The following is a 15,365-nucleotide window of genomic DNA, read 5'->3' as shown; positions in this document are numbered from 1 at the left end:
GTTTATTTATTTTTGGGACAGAGAGAGACAGAGCATGAACGGGGGAGGGGCTGAGAGAGAGGGAGACACAGAATTGGAAATAGGCCCCAGGCTCCGAGCCATCAGCCCAGAGCCTGACGCGGGGCTCGAACTCACGGACCGCGAGATCGTGACCTGGCTGAAGTCGGATGCCCAACCGACTGCGCCACCCAGGCGCCTCACACTTTCCCCTTTTCTAACACATGCTCGTTTTCCTCCTGTTTTTTTGTACCTTTTTAGTGTTCTTTTCCTCCCTGTCTCTTAAATATCAGTGTCCCTACAGTCTCCGTCTTAAGTGTCTTCCTTTTCATCCTCTCCCCAAGCCTCCTGTTCCACTTCAAGTATTTTTCTGACTAGATGCCTTGCAAGTCTGTCTCCAGCCTAGATTTCTTCTCAAACCCAGCACTGCTAAAACTGAATTTATCATCTTCTCTCAACAAAAACCTGTCCTTTCTCTAGTTGCTGTAAACGTATCCTCATACACCCAGTTGTTCAAACTAGAAACCTAGGACTCAGTCTCTGACAGCTTTTTCACTGCTTCATGTTCCACATCATAGTAGTCACGAAGTCCTATTATTGATTCTGCCGTTGGAAGCTTACTTGAATTGGTCTTGTCTTCATACCTAGTATTTTGATGATTAGAAGTCTTTCCATTTCATACTTTAAAATAATAAAAACTATATAAAAACCCTAATGTATCTACAGAACAAAATTTAGAAGGCAGGCATCTATTTCTAGAAATGACTTTGATGTGGTTAGAGAGGTTAGCAGGAAGGAAAATACTTGCCTGCAACTTTGTACATTTTATAGCGGGAGATACCATCTTAGATAAATCAGCTGTTAATATATTGAGAATTGATCTACATGCAATTGTTTCTTTAGCTTCATAGTAATACTTGTATAGGAGTGTGCCTTTTACGTACACTTGGAATCATTAAGTTATTAAATATTCTTTCCTCATGAGTTTTTATCTCATAACTGTAGACAAAGTTGTTTATTCTGTAAATTTAATGGACTTTATTTGGTAAATGGTGTTTTAAAAGATTTAGAGAGTATTTGACCTACTTTTCCCAAACTGATTTTAATGTATGGTTTTTAAATTGTTTTAGAAGCTTTAGTGTTCAAAGTCATTTAGCCTATAAATAGATCCTTAGAAGAAGTTTTTCATTTTAGGGGAAGTTCATCATAATGCAAAAATAAAATGTAGAATATTGTCTTTCCAGATATATTTTTAATTTATCTTTAAATAAACTTTATTACTCTACTAATAGCACAGCATACACTATTTTAGGAAAACATTGATATGTAAGAGTTTTTACTTAAAAGCCTTAGTAACTTTCCATTGTAATTTAAATTTTAAAGTTCTTGTATTTTTAAAGGTGGTATTATCTCTACTGCATATGTAGTTTTTGGAGCTCTTATTCTTTAATGTTATAAATTGGTACATTTAGAAAAAAGCAGTTGCGGAATGTTTCATTTTATTGTCAGTTCACTGAACATACCTCTCTATGGGTATCAGTTATTTTGTAAAGTTCTTAAATAAATTTCTAGTATAAAAAACAATATAAAGTATTGCTGAAAATATATGAGAGGAGAGCAAAAATGATTACATTCTTGCCCCCACACCCAACAGTTGCTTTCATGCAAGCACTTTAGTATGTATCCTTAGTCTTTTAAAATCTATAGGCAGTTTTTGCATATTGCTTGTTTTCCTCTTCTTTACTCTATGATGTTATAAACACAGGCAATATCTTTCAGCCTTCATAATTACATGGTTGAAGGCTACTTTTGCCCAGTAGCATCCAGCTTGTTGTTTAGCATTTAGTTTTCAGTTTTATCACAATTATAGCATAATGAGCGATTCCTGCATTATAGTCTCCCTCCCCCCACATTTAAGTTTGTTTTCTTATATTAGCTGTGGAGAGATAGAATTACAGGGTCAAAACTCGGTTTTAGTTCTTGATATAGTATTGCCAAAATGCTTGCCAGAAAGGTTGTGCCAGTTTACGCTGTCACCATAGTGACTGAGCATTCCAGTTTCCCTTTGCTGGAAGTTTACAGCAAAGGAAATACGTATATTATAGCAAATTTAATAGTCCCTTATTTTAATTTGCAGCTGGACTTTATTATTAATATTTTTATCATTTTATGTTTACTGACTTTTTAAATTGCCTGTTTATACTTGTTTTTCTTGGAGTTTTTTATTTAATGTTTTTATTTTGTTTTTTTCCCCCATAAATTCTTTGTATAGTAAAGATACTGATTTTATTTCATACTTCTTTCAGATTTTTTCCCCAATTTGTCAGTTACTACTTATTCTGTGTAAATTTAGGATTTACTTTTATGTGAATAAAATCCTTTTTATTTCTGCAGTCCATATTTGTAAGAACTCAGTTTTTAAAGCCCATCCTGTTTTCTTGCTTGTCTATCTGTCTGATTTTTATCTTCCTGCTCTATATTTAATCTACTTAGATACTGCCTTGGTGTTATGGTATAAGGCAGCCTTTTTCACTTGTAAGAGAATTAAACTCTAAGGCATCCATTGTTTACTGAGAATTTATTTTTCTTCTGTGTCTGGACTGGTACTGGGTAGGTACCAGCCTTGGGAGAATTGAGAATTGTCACTTAAATCATTTTTCTGTGTTTTGTGTTTGAGATGAAGAATCCTGGTTAAGAAATGCTGTTAAATCTCTATGTTTATCAAAAGTATTAGCAGATTGTCCCATCAATTGGAAAATCCTACATCATCTTACATTGTAGTATTTTTATGAGGATTAAATGATAAAATGCTCATAAAATACTTAGCATGGTGCTTACCATATAGTAAGCAAAATGGATGTTAGCTATAATTAATTTTCCTCATTACATTTTTCTAATTGAGTATTTTTCAGCATTTTGGTGGGGGGTGCTGATACTAATTTACTCATAGGCACTCAATATGATTGAATATCTCTTGGGGCTAGTTTTCTGCTCTCCCAACTTCTATTGCTACTTTTATTTTTCAGATATTTGTTTTGTCAAATTCCAAGAAGAATCCCATTGGGAGTTCATTAAGCCTATATTTTTTAAAAAAATGAGATGTTTATAATACTTGTCTTCCCATTAGGGAAGATAGTTTGTTTTTGTACTTAACTAAATTTTCTATTGTCTTACAGAGTTTACTGGTGCTTCTTTACATAGGGTGAAATTACATTTAGTCCTAGGTGTTTTCTTTTTGCTCACTGTTAATCAGTGGCATCATTTTTCTCCAGGATATTTTCTCTGTGATTGTTGGTGATATTTTGAACTTCTCTAGGTTTTCTAATACATATTTTTAAGAACACTACCTTTTCTGTTTTCAGTGTTAATATTTCTGTTTCATATTTTTCCTTTTTTTTTTTTTACCGTTTATTTTTGAGAGAGCATGCACATGTGCACACATGAGCTGAGTAGGGGCAGAGAGGGAGAGAGAATCTTAAGCACGTTCCTCGCTGTCAGCATATAGCCTGACGCCTTGAGGTCATGACTTGAGCTGAAATCAAGAGTTGGACGCTTAACCGACTGAGCTATCCAGGCGCCCCTCATATTTTTCCACTTTGTAGAACTTTGAAAACAATGTTAAATAACTGATATGTGTCATTCTTGTGTTTTATAGGGATGTCCTTTATGTTTTATTTTAATATTGTTGGCTGTTGGCTTAACATATACTTGTTTCACCTCAGATAATTATTAAAGTAGGACGCCTACTTTAATAATTGGTTAAGTTGGTTAAGTGTCCGAATCTCAATTTTGGCTTAGGTCATGATCTCATGATTTGTGGGATTGAGCTTTGCATCAGGCTCTACCCTAATAGTGTGGAACCTGCTTGGGAGTCTCTTTCCCTCTCTCTCTGTCCCTCCCTGACTCATACTTCCTCTCTCTCTCTCTCTCTCAAAATAAATAAAAATAAAACATTAAAAAATTACAAAAAAAAAAGGAAGAAAATTATTAATGTAATATATGCTCATTGAAAAAACCCACAAACAGTATAATATATACAACTATAAGAAAGTGTCACTCTATTTAAAAAAATTTTTTTAATGTTTATTTTTGAGAGAGAGAGAGAGAGAGAGAGCATCAGTGGAGGAGGGGCAAAGAAAGAGGGAGACACAGAATCTGAAGTAGGCTCAAGGCTCTGAGCTGTCAGCACAGAGCCCAAAGGGCTCAAACTCCCAAGCTGTGAGATCATGACCTAATCTGAAGTCGGATGCTTAATTGACTGAGCTACCCAGGCACCCTTGTATTTGTACTTTTTAAGATTTTTCCGAATTAAGTGTTTGAATTTTATCACTACGTTTTTGAGATGCTAAAATTTAACCTCTCTGTAATCTGTTAATATATTATTGTAGTAGATACTCTAGCAATAAAACATCTACGATATAATTCCTACTTCTCATGGATGATAATCCTTTTAATATTTTGCTCTAGTGGATGGGATAAGTTAGGATCTTACAGTCAATGTAGCTTGGATTTGTATTCCTTTTTGACATTTTTAGCTGAGTGACCTTGGTGAAATTATCTAACTCCTTTGAATGTTACTGTTATTATTTGTAAAGTGAGAAACCTAATATAACCCTACTGTTTAATGCCTTTCTCTGCCCCTTGAATTCTAAGTAAAGTTATCTGCCCATCTCTTTTACTCAGTCCTTCTCCAACCTGCAAATTCCACACTTGGTGGAAAGCCAGAGTCCTTCACAAGGTTATGTAGAAATCTTGTTTTCTCCTGATTCATCTCTGCTTCTGAATGTCTGCTTCCACCATTGTTCTTTTTGTTTCTCATCTCTTTGACCCAGGCATGAAATTCAGTACCTTCCTTGATAGTCACATAATCCTCATTTTTTTTTTTTTTTTTAAGTGGGGAAAATTTGACTTTGGTAGAGTATTCAAGATTTAGGGGGAACCAAGGTAGCAGAAATAAAATTTGAAGTAAAGCAATTGGCATCACTCTTAAATGTTTTAAGCCACTGTATTCTTAGCTTTTATTGGCCATTCACCCACCTTGGCCTTCTTCTCTCCCTGCCCTTTCTTTATCTTGCTTACCACTACATTTCTATTAAAAACAAACCTTTCTCCACGTTTCATGCAGAGCACTTCTAACCTCTTTGAAACTTTAACACAAACCCAATACCCAGGTCTTTGGGAGTATTAGTTTTTTTTTCTTTTCTTTCTTTCTTTCTTTTTTTTTTTTTTTAAAGGAGTAAAGGATTTGAGCAAACATTTATTCTGTTTATTTTTGAAAGAGAGCACGAGTGGGGGAGGGGCAGAGAGAGGGAGACACAGAATCTGAAGCAGGTTCCAGGCTCTGAGCTGTCAGCACAGAACCCGATGCCGGACTCAAACCTATGAACCGTAAGATCATGACCTGAACCAAAGTCAGATCCTTAACTGACTTGAGCCACCCAGGCGCCCCTAGTTTTTTGTTTTGTTTTTTTTTTTCTACAAGCAGTTTTGGTTCTAGCCCTTAGTAACTTTTTCCTACCTCATTGCTCTATTTTGTAAGACTGTGTTCAATTAGTTAATTAAAGTAGCCTGAAAGCATGCAGGCCAGGACACATGGTGCATATTTTGAAGTTTTCCTTCCCCTTCCCATCACTACAGCTACTTAACTCATGTAAATTGTAATAGGTGTCTGGCAGCTAAATCAATTTGTTTATGGTACGTGGCTGACAGTACCTCTTTCTATTTCATTAAATCAATTTTTCTGAGATCTTTTATGTCACTTAACCTCATGGGATGATTTAAAAGTTAGAGTTTGTTTTTATGTGTTAAAAATATTAGTTTTCACTTGTTTTGCAGAAAATTAATTGGTAAAGCTAGGATGGCTACAGGAGGAGGTCCTTTTGAAGAAGGCATGAATGATCAGGAGATAGCAAACTGGAGCACTGAAGGTGTTGATGACCGACTTAACAATATGGTATGATAACTTCTGATCAGTGGTGTGTCGTTAACTACCAGTGTTAAAATTCAGCTTTCCCCTGCCTTAGCCAAATCAAACTCACTGAGACTCTTTGTAAACACAGTTTTGTCTTGCTGGCCAAGACATTAAATGACCCTGGGCTATTTGTTATATTAGTTGAAGACGTTTTTGTTTATAGTTAACAGATATTAATTTATTATAAGGTTTTAAAGATGTTCTATGGAAAACCAGTTAAAAAAATTAGAGGTCTATAGCTGGGTTTTAGGAAGAGACTAGAAAAAGGAACTAGAAAGTTGTCAAGAATTGCTTTTTCACTACCCTGACTATTTGCTTCTGAATTCCTTTGTTTAACACAACTTTCTTTTCGCAGACCGGTTTTTCTCTCTTCTGTGGTTCATGTGTACTGTGGTTGCCCCTTCATTCAAAAGTTTCATTTATGGCTACAATTATATACTGACTAGTTATCTTTTAGTTCCAATTTGAAATTTTTAAAGTATGATCATCCCAATTTGGATTAGATATACATCTCTTTTCCAGTCATCTGTGGCCAGGAAGGGGTAGGGTAAGTAGAACAACAGGTTGGCAAGAACACCCACACATGGATTGATTGGGGTGGAGAGACAGTTCATAGAGAAGGGAGTTGTGTTATAAATGAGGAGAATATCCCGTAAGGGTTTACCGTAGTAAAACTAGACAGTTCTTCCAGTATGGCTAAGGTAGGAATTTATAGACCTTTTTGTTGAATGACTTAGGTTATGTTGGTATAACTAAGTAAATAAAAATGTTTTCCCATTAAAATATGAATCATGTTTGTCATTTCACGTCAGGCCTTATCATGTAGTGCATTGTTGCCTGTAAAACATAACAGTAGTTACGTTTATTGCTTACTATATGCTAGCCACTGTGCTAGATGTTTTATGAATGTTGTTTTTAATCATGTATTAAAGGTGACGCTATTTTAGAAATTAGGAAACCGAGACTATGGGAAGTTAAATTGCTTAGGGTCATACAGTGGAGCTTTTCTTCAGATAATGGTAATTACTTATTTATTTGTAAGTTTATGTATTCATTTTGAGAGAGGGAGAGAGCTTGCAAACAGGGGAGGGGCAGAAAGAGAAGGAGAGAGAGAATCCCAAGCAGGTTCTGTGCTGTTAGCATGGAGCCCGATGCGGGGCTCGAATTCACGAACCGTGAGATCATGACCTGGGGCGACATCGTAAGTTGGATGCTTAGCTGACTGAGCCACTCAGGTGCCCCAACAATAATTACTTTAGAATCCAGGTGGATTCCAGATCTGTTTTCTCATCATACACATTGATTTTAAAGGAGGTCAGTAAAGGTATCTATAATTTATTATACTATCCAATTTATAAATAGTAGGGAACCAGTTTTTAAAAATGGTTTTGAAAGTATCCAGACTGACTAGAGTTTGGGGATTTATGTTTGTTAAAGATCTATGATAGGAAAGTGATCTCTTTTCTGAAGGACCATCTGTGAAACTTAGGCTAGATGTAATAGAAAATGCATTAGTAGAAATAAATAAGGTCTCTTAAGTCTGTATGTTTATGTGAAAAATGTTTTGTCATTTTTAACTTTAAGACTGACCCCAATTTTTTAAGCATATCAGATTAATTTCCTGGTTTGATAGAGGCCAGATTAACTTTTGCCTTTACTTTTTTAAAGGATTGGGGTGGCCAACAGAAGAAAGCAAATAGATCATCAGAAAAGAATAAGAAAAAGTTTGGTGTAGAAAGTGATAAAAGGGTAACTAATGATATTTCTCCGGAGTCATCACCAGGAGTTGGAAGGCGAAGAACAAAGACTCCACATACGTTTCCACATAGTAGATATGTGACTCAGATGTCTGTTCCAGAGCAGGCAGAACTAGAGAAACTCAAACAGCGGATAAACTTCAGTGATTTAGATCAGGTTTGTGAATTATTTTAAAAATCCAGTTATAATGATGAGAAATTTTTAGAATGAGTTAAATAGCTTAAGAGTCAGAAGTGAACGGTTTCTTTTTTCTTAGTTTCTGTGTATATGGAAAGAATTTTAATTAGTGGTGTTGGTATTAGGTTCTTTGGAGGGCAACAAAGACTTTATTTCTAAACTTGCTAAGGACAAGTCTTTTGTGACTTTATTATGTATACTCTGTGACTAATGTGAATAATTTCATTCTGGAACTAAATTTTGCATGTTAGTAACTGAATAAGATGGCAAAAGGGAAGATCCAATTTATCACTGCATAAGGGAATGTTCTACATTACCTCAAATTTAAAATAAAGCTGTAGTTGGTCTTATAATTACTGAAATGAAATTTGGAGCTAAAAGCAAATGGAAATGATAATGAACTCTTGACAAACATTTTATGGTCACATCTGTACTTTAGAGAAACCAACAGTTTACCAAATACACATAAAGGTACATTCAAGTCTGGGTTGATGGTGGTGGTGATCCCATATCATTTAGTCATCTATATACTAATTTTTGAACATTTGCTATTTAGCAGGCACTGAGCTGAGTACTTTTTCAGACAGTGCTTCATCTAAACATATCTTTGTGGTGATGTTTATATTAAGATTTAGTCATTGGGTCCAAAGCCCATACAAAATCTGTGAATAAGTTTGATTAGCAATGTGAGTTATAAATATGGTGTGTGGTCCTAGTACTTCATCTAGACTAATCCTGCTCATATTCATCAGTTGAATTATGTCTGAGAAAATGAGGAATAAGACAAGTTAATCAAATTTTGATATTTTAGTAAAAGAATTTTGTAGATTTGAATCTCTTCTGTGTCTTAGTACAAAAGTAGTATATTTAACTATACTTCCTGAATCAATAGCTGATGGTGAAATTGACTAAGAACATTGGAGTTTTTTGAAAAAAAATTTTATTGAAAAATTAACGTTTGTGGGGTTTGTTTTCTTTTTCATACGTAGAGAAGCATTGGAAGTGATTCTCAAGGTAGAGCAACAGCTGCCAACAACAAACGTCAGCTTGGTGAAAACCGAAAGCCCTTCAACTTTTTGCCGATGCAGATTAATACTAACAAGAGTAAAGAGGCTGCTGTAAGTCCTCCAAAGAGAGAAGTGATTGGATCAGCACAATGTAAAGAGTTGTTTGCCTCCGCTTTAAGTAATGACCTTTTGCAAAACTGTCAAGTCTCTGAAGAAGATGGAAGAGGAGAGCCTGCAATGGAGAGCAGCCAGGTGGTAAAATGTTTCTTTTGCTTTGTTTTCATGAACTTCAAAGTAGAAATAGTAAGATTCAGTTTTACTGAGTTATGCACATAGGAATTTTAGTTGGGTACTTGTGTGATTCTCCTCATTAATCTTTCAGATTTATTCAATTTAGTGTAAACTTCTTTTTACCCATAATGATTGTAGAAGTGCCATATCTAGGTAAATTAGGGCTTCTGTTTATCCACCAGAGGCTGTGTTGCCAAATTTTGGTAAAGGGGAGTTTGAAACAATGTGATTAATAGATGATAGTAAGAATTTTTTTAAATGGTGATATATTTCTTTTGAAAACTACTTTCAGAAGTATTTAGAATACTGCTAAGGAAATATTATATAAACGTTAGAAAAAATTTACGTTAGTAATGGTTTAAAGCCATCCAGTTCTGGAAGTAAATTTTTTCAAGTAATGTAAATGAAAACAAATTTTGAAAATCTTTAATTCCCAATAATTAGAGTTGTTAGTATTGCCAGTTATGTTTTGATTAAATTCTAAATTTGATTCAGATCTTTTGCATGTATGAATTCAAATGATAAAGCTAGAAGTATCTTTGGTTATTGTATTTGAAATAAGAAATGTGTAGAATTGTTGGTGTGGAATAATTTATGGTCAGTTTTACATACTGTTTATTTTCATGCCTTTTTGTTTATTTTATTTGTTTATTTTTTACCTCCAAATGTTTTCCCTGCAGATTGTAAGCAGGCTTGTTCAGATTCGTGATTATATTACTAAAGCTAGTTCCATGCGGGAAGATCTTGTAGAGAAAAATGAAAGATCTGCTAATGTTGAGCGCCTTACTCATCTAATAGATCACCTTAAAGAACAAGAAAAGTCATATATGAAATTTCTCCAAAAAATCCTTGTAAGTTTTGTACCTTTTAAATAACGTATTGAGTTATTTTTGTGGTATGTTAGTGTACATATGCTGATGGCATTCTGACTCTACCCCAGAGGAGTTAATATGTTTTCAAAAAATCATGCCATCCGTTATAACATTTTATTGCCCTTTTTAATAGTTGTATGATTTATACCACTAAAATATTTCAGGCTAGAGAAAATGAGGAGGAGGATGTTCGGACTATAGATTCAGCTGTGGGATCTGGTTCTGTAGCTGAGAGCACATCGCTAAACATAGATGTGCAGTCTGAGGCTTCAGATACCACGGTAAGCGGCTTTTTGGTAATTAAAAGTGCTGGAAATGAAGATTTAAGCTTTTCCCCCATTTTTCAAGATGATATTTTTCATAGGCATTCCTTAATGAAAAGTATATTTCAGGGAAGAAACTCTCAAGTTGTTAATGCTGTATATATTCTTTTTAAACCTGTAAATATAAAAGTTTTTCTTACTAAGATTAAATGTTTTAATGGATGATTTGAAAATCTAGTAATTTCTGATCAGCTTGCAGAAACATGGTTTTTCTATAGGTTTCATTAAGCACAGCTTTACTCACTTTAAGATGCATTGGGAAAGTTAAAATTCATCGTGAATAAAGGAGCTGGAAGTACAAAGTACCATTACAAAGTATATTGTCTGTTGGAAAAGTCTCCAAGTTCTTTTGCCATTGAGGACTCATTTGAAGGCTGCTAGGATTTTTCATTCCTAGGATAGTTTTTGAACTGTAGTAAAACTAGATGACTGAAACACTGAAATGAAATGGGATACAGTAGCATTTACATTATGATTTATTCTTGTAACTCTGCAAAATGAAATTTATCAGAATACTGTTTTTTGAAAAAATAATCAGGAATTTGCAGAACTTGGAGGAAAACTTTGTAAAATGAGCTTAGTTTATAAAAGGTAGTGGGCTTTGGAACCTGCTTTTAAGCATTTTAATTTTAACAGGCAGACCTATCACCATGCATTAGTAAATTTGAAAACCTATTACAAGTAAAGCTTTTCTTATGAAAGGATAACCATGTGTGTCTATCTTTTGTTTCTGAGATATGTTCCAAAATACCATTCAGCATGAGGAATTTGAGGGTTTGTTTCCTGTTAGTATCACCTGCATAATTTCTTACTGCCTCCTTTCTCTTCCCTGCCCTTCCTAATTTGAAGAGGAAATTTGAATTTTTTTCCCTACAGTATTTTCACCAGGAAATACTCAGGGGGCTTGATCCAAACAGTTGTTGAAAATAGATTGTGCTGTGGGAAAATTGTTTTTCTGTTTACAGAGGTGCTAGGAATGATTTTTTCCTCACATTTCATTTCAGCAGAAATGGAAGAGTTGGGGAATGTGGGTAAAGGAATTCTCTTGGGGAGGAGTAGGAGATGGTATAATTGATTATTCTAATTTGTATATGCATATGTAATGTTCACTGATGAGAATTCTTTCATAAACATAAAATGACATGAAAGTTGCTTAATAACAGCAGAATAAATGTTAAAATGTGCTTTAGTTGTTGTATAGTTGGGAAATTGCCTAGAATATGATATTCACTTGATTACAGTAAGCATTAGTCTAGTCTGCAGAAATTTGGAAGTCTAAGTTTATGCCACTTGGGGGAGGGTGGGTTGATTTTTAAAGAGATGGACTGGTAAATTTTTTGTATTTATTGACAAGGCTGGCTTGTATGTTAAACAGGAGTTTGTGTTAAGAAATTAATATGCTACACTATTTAATAAAGGAGGCATCTTTTAGTCTGAGAATTCGGCCGTGCATTGAGGACAAACTAGGGAATTCAGCTTCACAAGAACAGGTTTCAGACGTTACCACAAGTCCAAAAGGGAAAGGTGACAGACCTCCTCAGAATGACAGGGAACTGAGGCCTGATAGGAAATATAGCCGAAAACGTGGATTTCCCTCAAAGGTATATTTCACAATATTAATTTGGGAAGTCTCTAAATGAGCACCTCTTTTGTTCACATTTCCTCTTCCTTATTTGCTTTTCTCTTGTTGCTATTACTCTTAAATATGTAAGTTCTTAACATGGCTAATTATACTGTAATTTGCTTTGATAAAGTGTTGTTCCTTAGTGTTTTTATTCTTTTCTGTTTTCTTCTACTCCTCTCCATGGATTATATGTGGCAGCTGTATTTAATTTGTGTTAACAAAGGACTTGAAACTTAATCCTTTTTCTTTTTCTTTTTCTTTTTTTTTTTTTTTTGCCTTTGAGAACTCAGGATAGAACATTCTTAAACCTTAACCATTAGTTTCTGTTTCTGGTATTTGTATTCATGATGAACATAGTGCTTTTAAGTTTTAATTCTTATAATCATTAAAGAAAAAGAAAATGGAATAAGCTATTACTTTTCTGTCTTTCTAAGAATGAAGTATTTTTATACTGCTTTTTTTTATTTGGTTTATATTTTTCTTGTTGGAAACCTCTTCCATTCCTTTTTTTTTTTTTAAGAAAAATACTTCATAGTTTGAAAAAGCAAAAAAAGTTGACTTACTATGTTTTTGCTGTTTTTTTCCGCCAGTGTTTGCTCTAAATGTTCTTTTAATTTTCCATGATTTGCAAAAAGGTGCTCAGGAAAGGTTTAAGAAAACAACTGCTTGTGTAGTTCCATGTAAAACAACTTTCAATAAAAGAGCATTTATAAAATCTTGTTTCCATTTGGCAAGAGTAAAATACTATTTTAGTAATTATGTATAGATTAGACTAGTTTCTTATGTTTTATTAGTAGCTTATATTAACTAGGATTGGTCTTTATTTTCTTATGCACATTTTCTTTTTCTGGTTGTTTAAAATGACAAAACTTGTATTTTGGCAGTTGATTTTGTTTTTTATATTTTTTCCTGGCTCCCACAATAATCTGAGGATTTAGTTTGAAATCAGCTGGGATGATCTTCAACTATAAAATGTTAAGCAGAAGATGCCCCAATATAACAATAAATTAAGTAGCTGATTATTTTTTTTAAGATTTTATTTAATTTTTATTTTTCTTAGAGAGCAAGTGCACATGCGTGGGGGAGAGGGGCAGAGCGCGCGCGCGCGCGCGAGAGAGAGGCAGAGAGAGAGAGAATCTTAAGCAGGCTCCACGCTCAGCATGGAGCTCAATGTGGGGCTTGATCCCCTGACCTTGGGATCATGGCCCTGGACACTCAACCAACTGAGCCACCCAGGTGCCCCAGTAGTTGATTAGTTTTAAAACTAATACCTTTGGAGAAGAGAATGTATGAGACATAATAAATATTCTTTGGAACTTAATCCTTTCTTAAGTCTTCTGAGTAGTGACAAAACTTAGGAATTGATAGTTGTTACAGCATGCTATCTGCCAGTTTTTCTTTTTTAACTGAAGTAGAAAATACTTACTTTCAAAATCCATTTTTCTGGTTTTTAGTTCCTTTGAATAATGTCCTTATATGTGAATATTATTCTCTATTGAACTGTCGGAGTTTATTCCAATTTGATTCTCTTTAATCTTTTGATACTTAGGGCCTTCCTACGGTAGGTCTATCAGTACTCTGTTCATAATATTTTTTTAGAAAAAAACCCTAATTCTCACCAACTGCCTTGGTTTCTCCTCTGCTGTGGAGAATTGTGTTCTCCCCACCTCACCTTCACTTCCTACTTAACATCCTTACAAGATGTCATATTCTTTTAAAAGAGTAGGAAAAAGTGGAGTTCTTAACTGAAATTCAGAGCTTAAAGCATCATTGTAAGTTGCAGTGGGACAGGAAATGGTTGATATTCTCCAGCTGCTTACAAGGACAGTATCCATTTTATGGAATATTTTACAGATATGATGACACTTTGCATAATTTTTAAAAAGAAGCCTTCTGTAAGACCCATGTCTCACTATTTGCCCATACTTCTCTTTGCTGCGTACTATCAGCTTTTAGAGACTTTATACGCTTTTAAAAATACTATCTACTTCTTTTCTGCTATTGTTTTCATCATTTCTAGGTATAATTCATGTAGGCTAACTTTGTCTCCCAAACCAGACTGTGCTTCCTCTGACCACTGTGCCTTAGACTTTTGTATTTAAAACTATCTAAACACATAATTTGGGGGCAGACAGTATGGGGTGGAAAACGCTATCCTAGAACTTAGGAACCTGACTTGCCCTAACTGTGATATTGGATAAACCACAGCTTTATCTTCTCTGGGCTTTCACATGAGAAAACTTGGAGACATATTATCTGAAGTACTTTTCAGCTATAAAAATATATTTGGACCCATGAATTATTAGAGGAACTTCAGTTGACTAGAGGAAAGAAAGAATTTTCTGAAATTGAACTGTTACCTGTAGGCAACTTTGGAATTCATGCCTAAGTTATTATTTTTTTTTTTTATCTGTAAACTAAAAATGTACTTGTTGAAGGTGACTCAAAAAGTTTAAGTAAAAATATGTGTTTGAAGAGTGAATGTATTCTTCGCTTCCCTTTTGGATTCTCTTTTGGCATCTGCTTGGCATGTTCTAATCCCTAGGTGTTTTTATTTCCATTTTCTTATCTTCCCTTTCTTTATTGTTTGACCGTGGTTCCTACCTGCTTCCTTCAGCTTAGATTTCCGGAGTATTAGTTTGAATATTATTTATATGGATGCAGAACTTATTAAACAGTATTAAAACTCTATTAATTTCAAAACTTGTTGGGAAATCATTTTGGATTAGTGAAGAATCTGAAGGTAATTGTGTTTACTTTCATAAATAGTTCAGGATTCTTTATAATTTTAGTATCAGAATTTTGCAAATAAATCTGACTAACAAGGATTAAAGTTCTTTTAAAAAGTTTGCTTTTTAAAGGGGAAAAACCCAGAATGTTAGTTATTTAGTAAACTCTTTAGATAGCTTTAAGGTTACCTTGAGGGGTGAATAGTTTAGATATAGTAGTTTAGATACTTTAGTAGTATTTTTGAGGGATGAGAGGATCACAAATTGAAATAAGCCAGAAGTAAGATGAATTTTGACAGGAATGAATGTAAAAGGTGAAAGATTTATACGATCTGAAGAGAAACCACAGTATATGACAGGAATGAATGTAAATGTTAGTAGCGTAACTCCACTTGTATAGGTCGGGAGAGAACTAAATAAACAGTTCGTGTAAAAAGGAAATTCAGGACAACAGAAAATCTTTAAGCACTGATTTGTCCAAGAGAGGTTATTTCTTTTCCATGTTCATGAAGTCTGGTCACTCAATATAGGATAGAGACAGCACTCACTGTCCTGGCTTCTCTGATACGTACATCAAATATTCCAACCATAGTCTTTTTACTTATTTGATTCTATT

At 34.3% G+C, this 15,365-nt stretch overlaps 1 protein-coding gene across 50 annotated transcripts in view; it reads left to right on the top strand.

Annotated features, from left to right (window-relative positions):
- PCM1 (pericentriolar material 1) overlaps positions 1 to 15,365 on the top strand; it is an 84,075-nt gene that overhangs the window by 6,765 nt on the left and 61,945 nt on the right. For 31 of the 50 annotated variants that reach the window (XM_043559489.1, XM_043559479.1, XM_043559734.1 and 28 more), the window contains 5 exons: positions 5,833 to 5,950; positions 7,637 to 7,882; positions 8,893 to 9,162; positions 9,882 to 10,052; positions 10,238 to 10,354. In XM_043559489.1, coding sequence (XP_043415424.1) covers positions 5,855 to 5,950; positions 7,637 to 7,882; positions 8,893 to 9,162; positions 9,882 to 10,052; positions 10,238 to 10,354 — 900 coding nt within the window. In that variant the 5' untranslated portion in view covers positions 5,833 to 5,854. The remainder of the gene's footprint in view (positions 1 to 5,832; positions 5,951 to 7,636; positions 7,883 to 8,892; positions 9,163 to 9,881; positions 10,053 to 10,237; positions 10,355 to 15,365) is intronic. The other 19 variants (XM_043559578.1, XM_043559525.1, XM_043559662.1 and 16 more) reach the window with 1 other exon arrangement.

Source organism: Prionailurus bengalensis, chromosome B1 (genome assembly GCF_016509475.1).
Source record: "Prionailurus bengalensis isolate Pbe53 chromosome B1, Fcat_Pben_1.1_paternal_pri, whole genome shotgun sequence".
Taxonomy (NCBI): domain Eukaryota; kingdom Metazoa; phylum Chordata; class Mammalia; order Carnivora; family Felidae; genus Prionailurus; species Prionailurus bengalensis.
The sequence above is the reverse complement of the archived record's forward strand: the minus strand, read 5'-3'. Positions and strand labels throughout refer to the sequence as shown.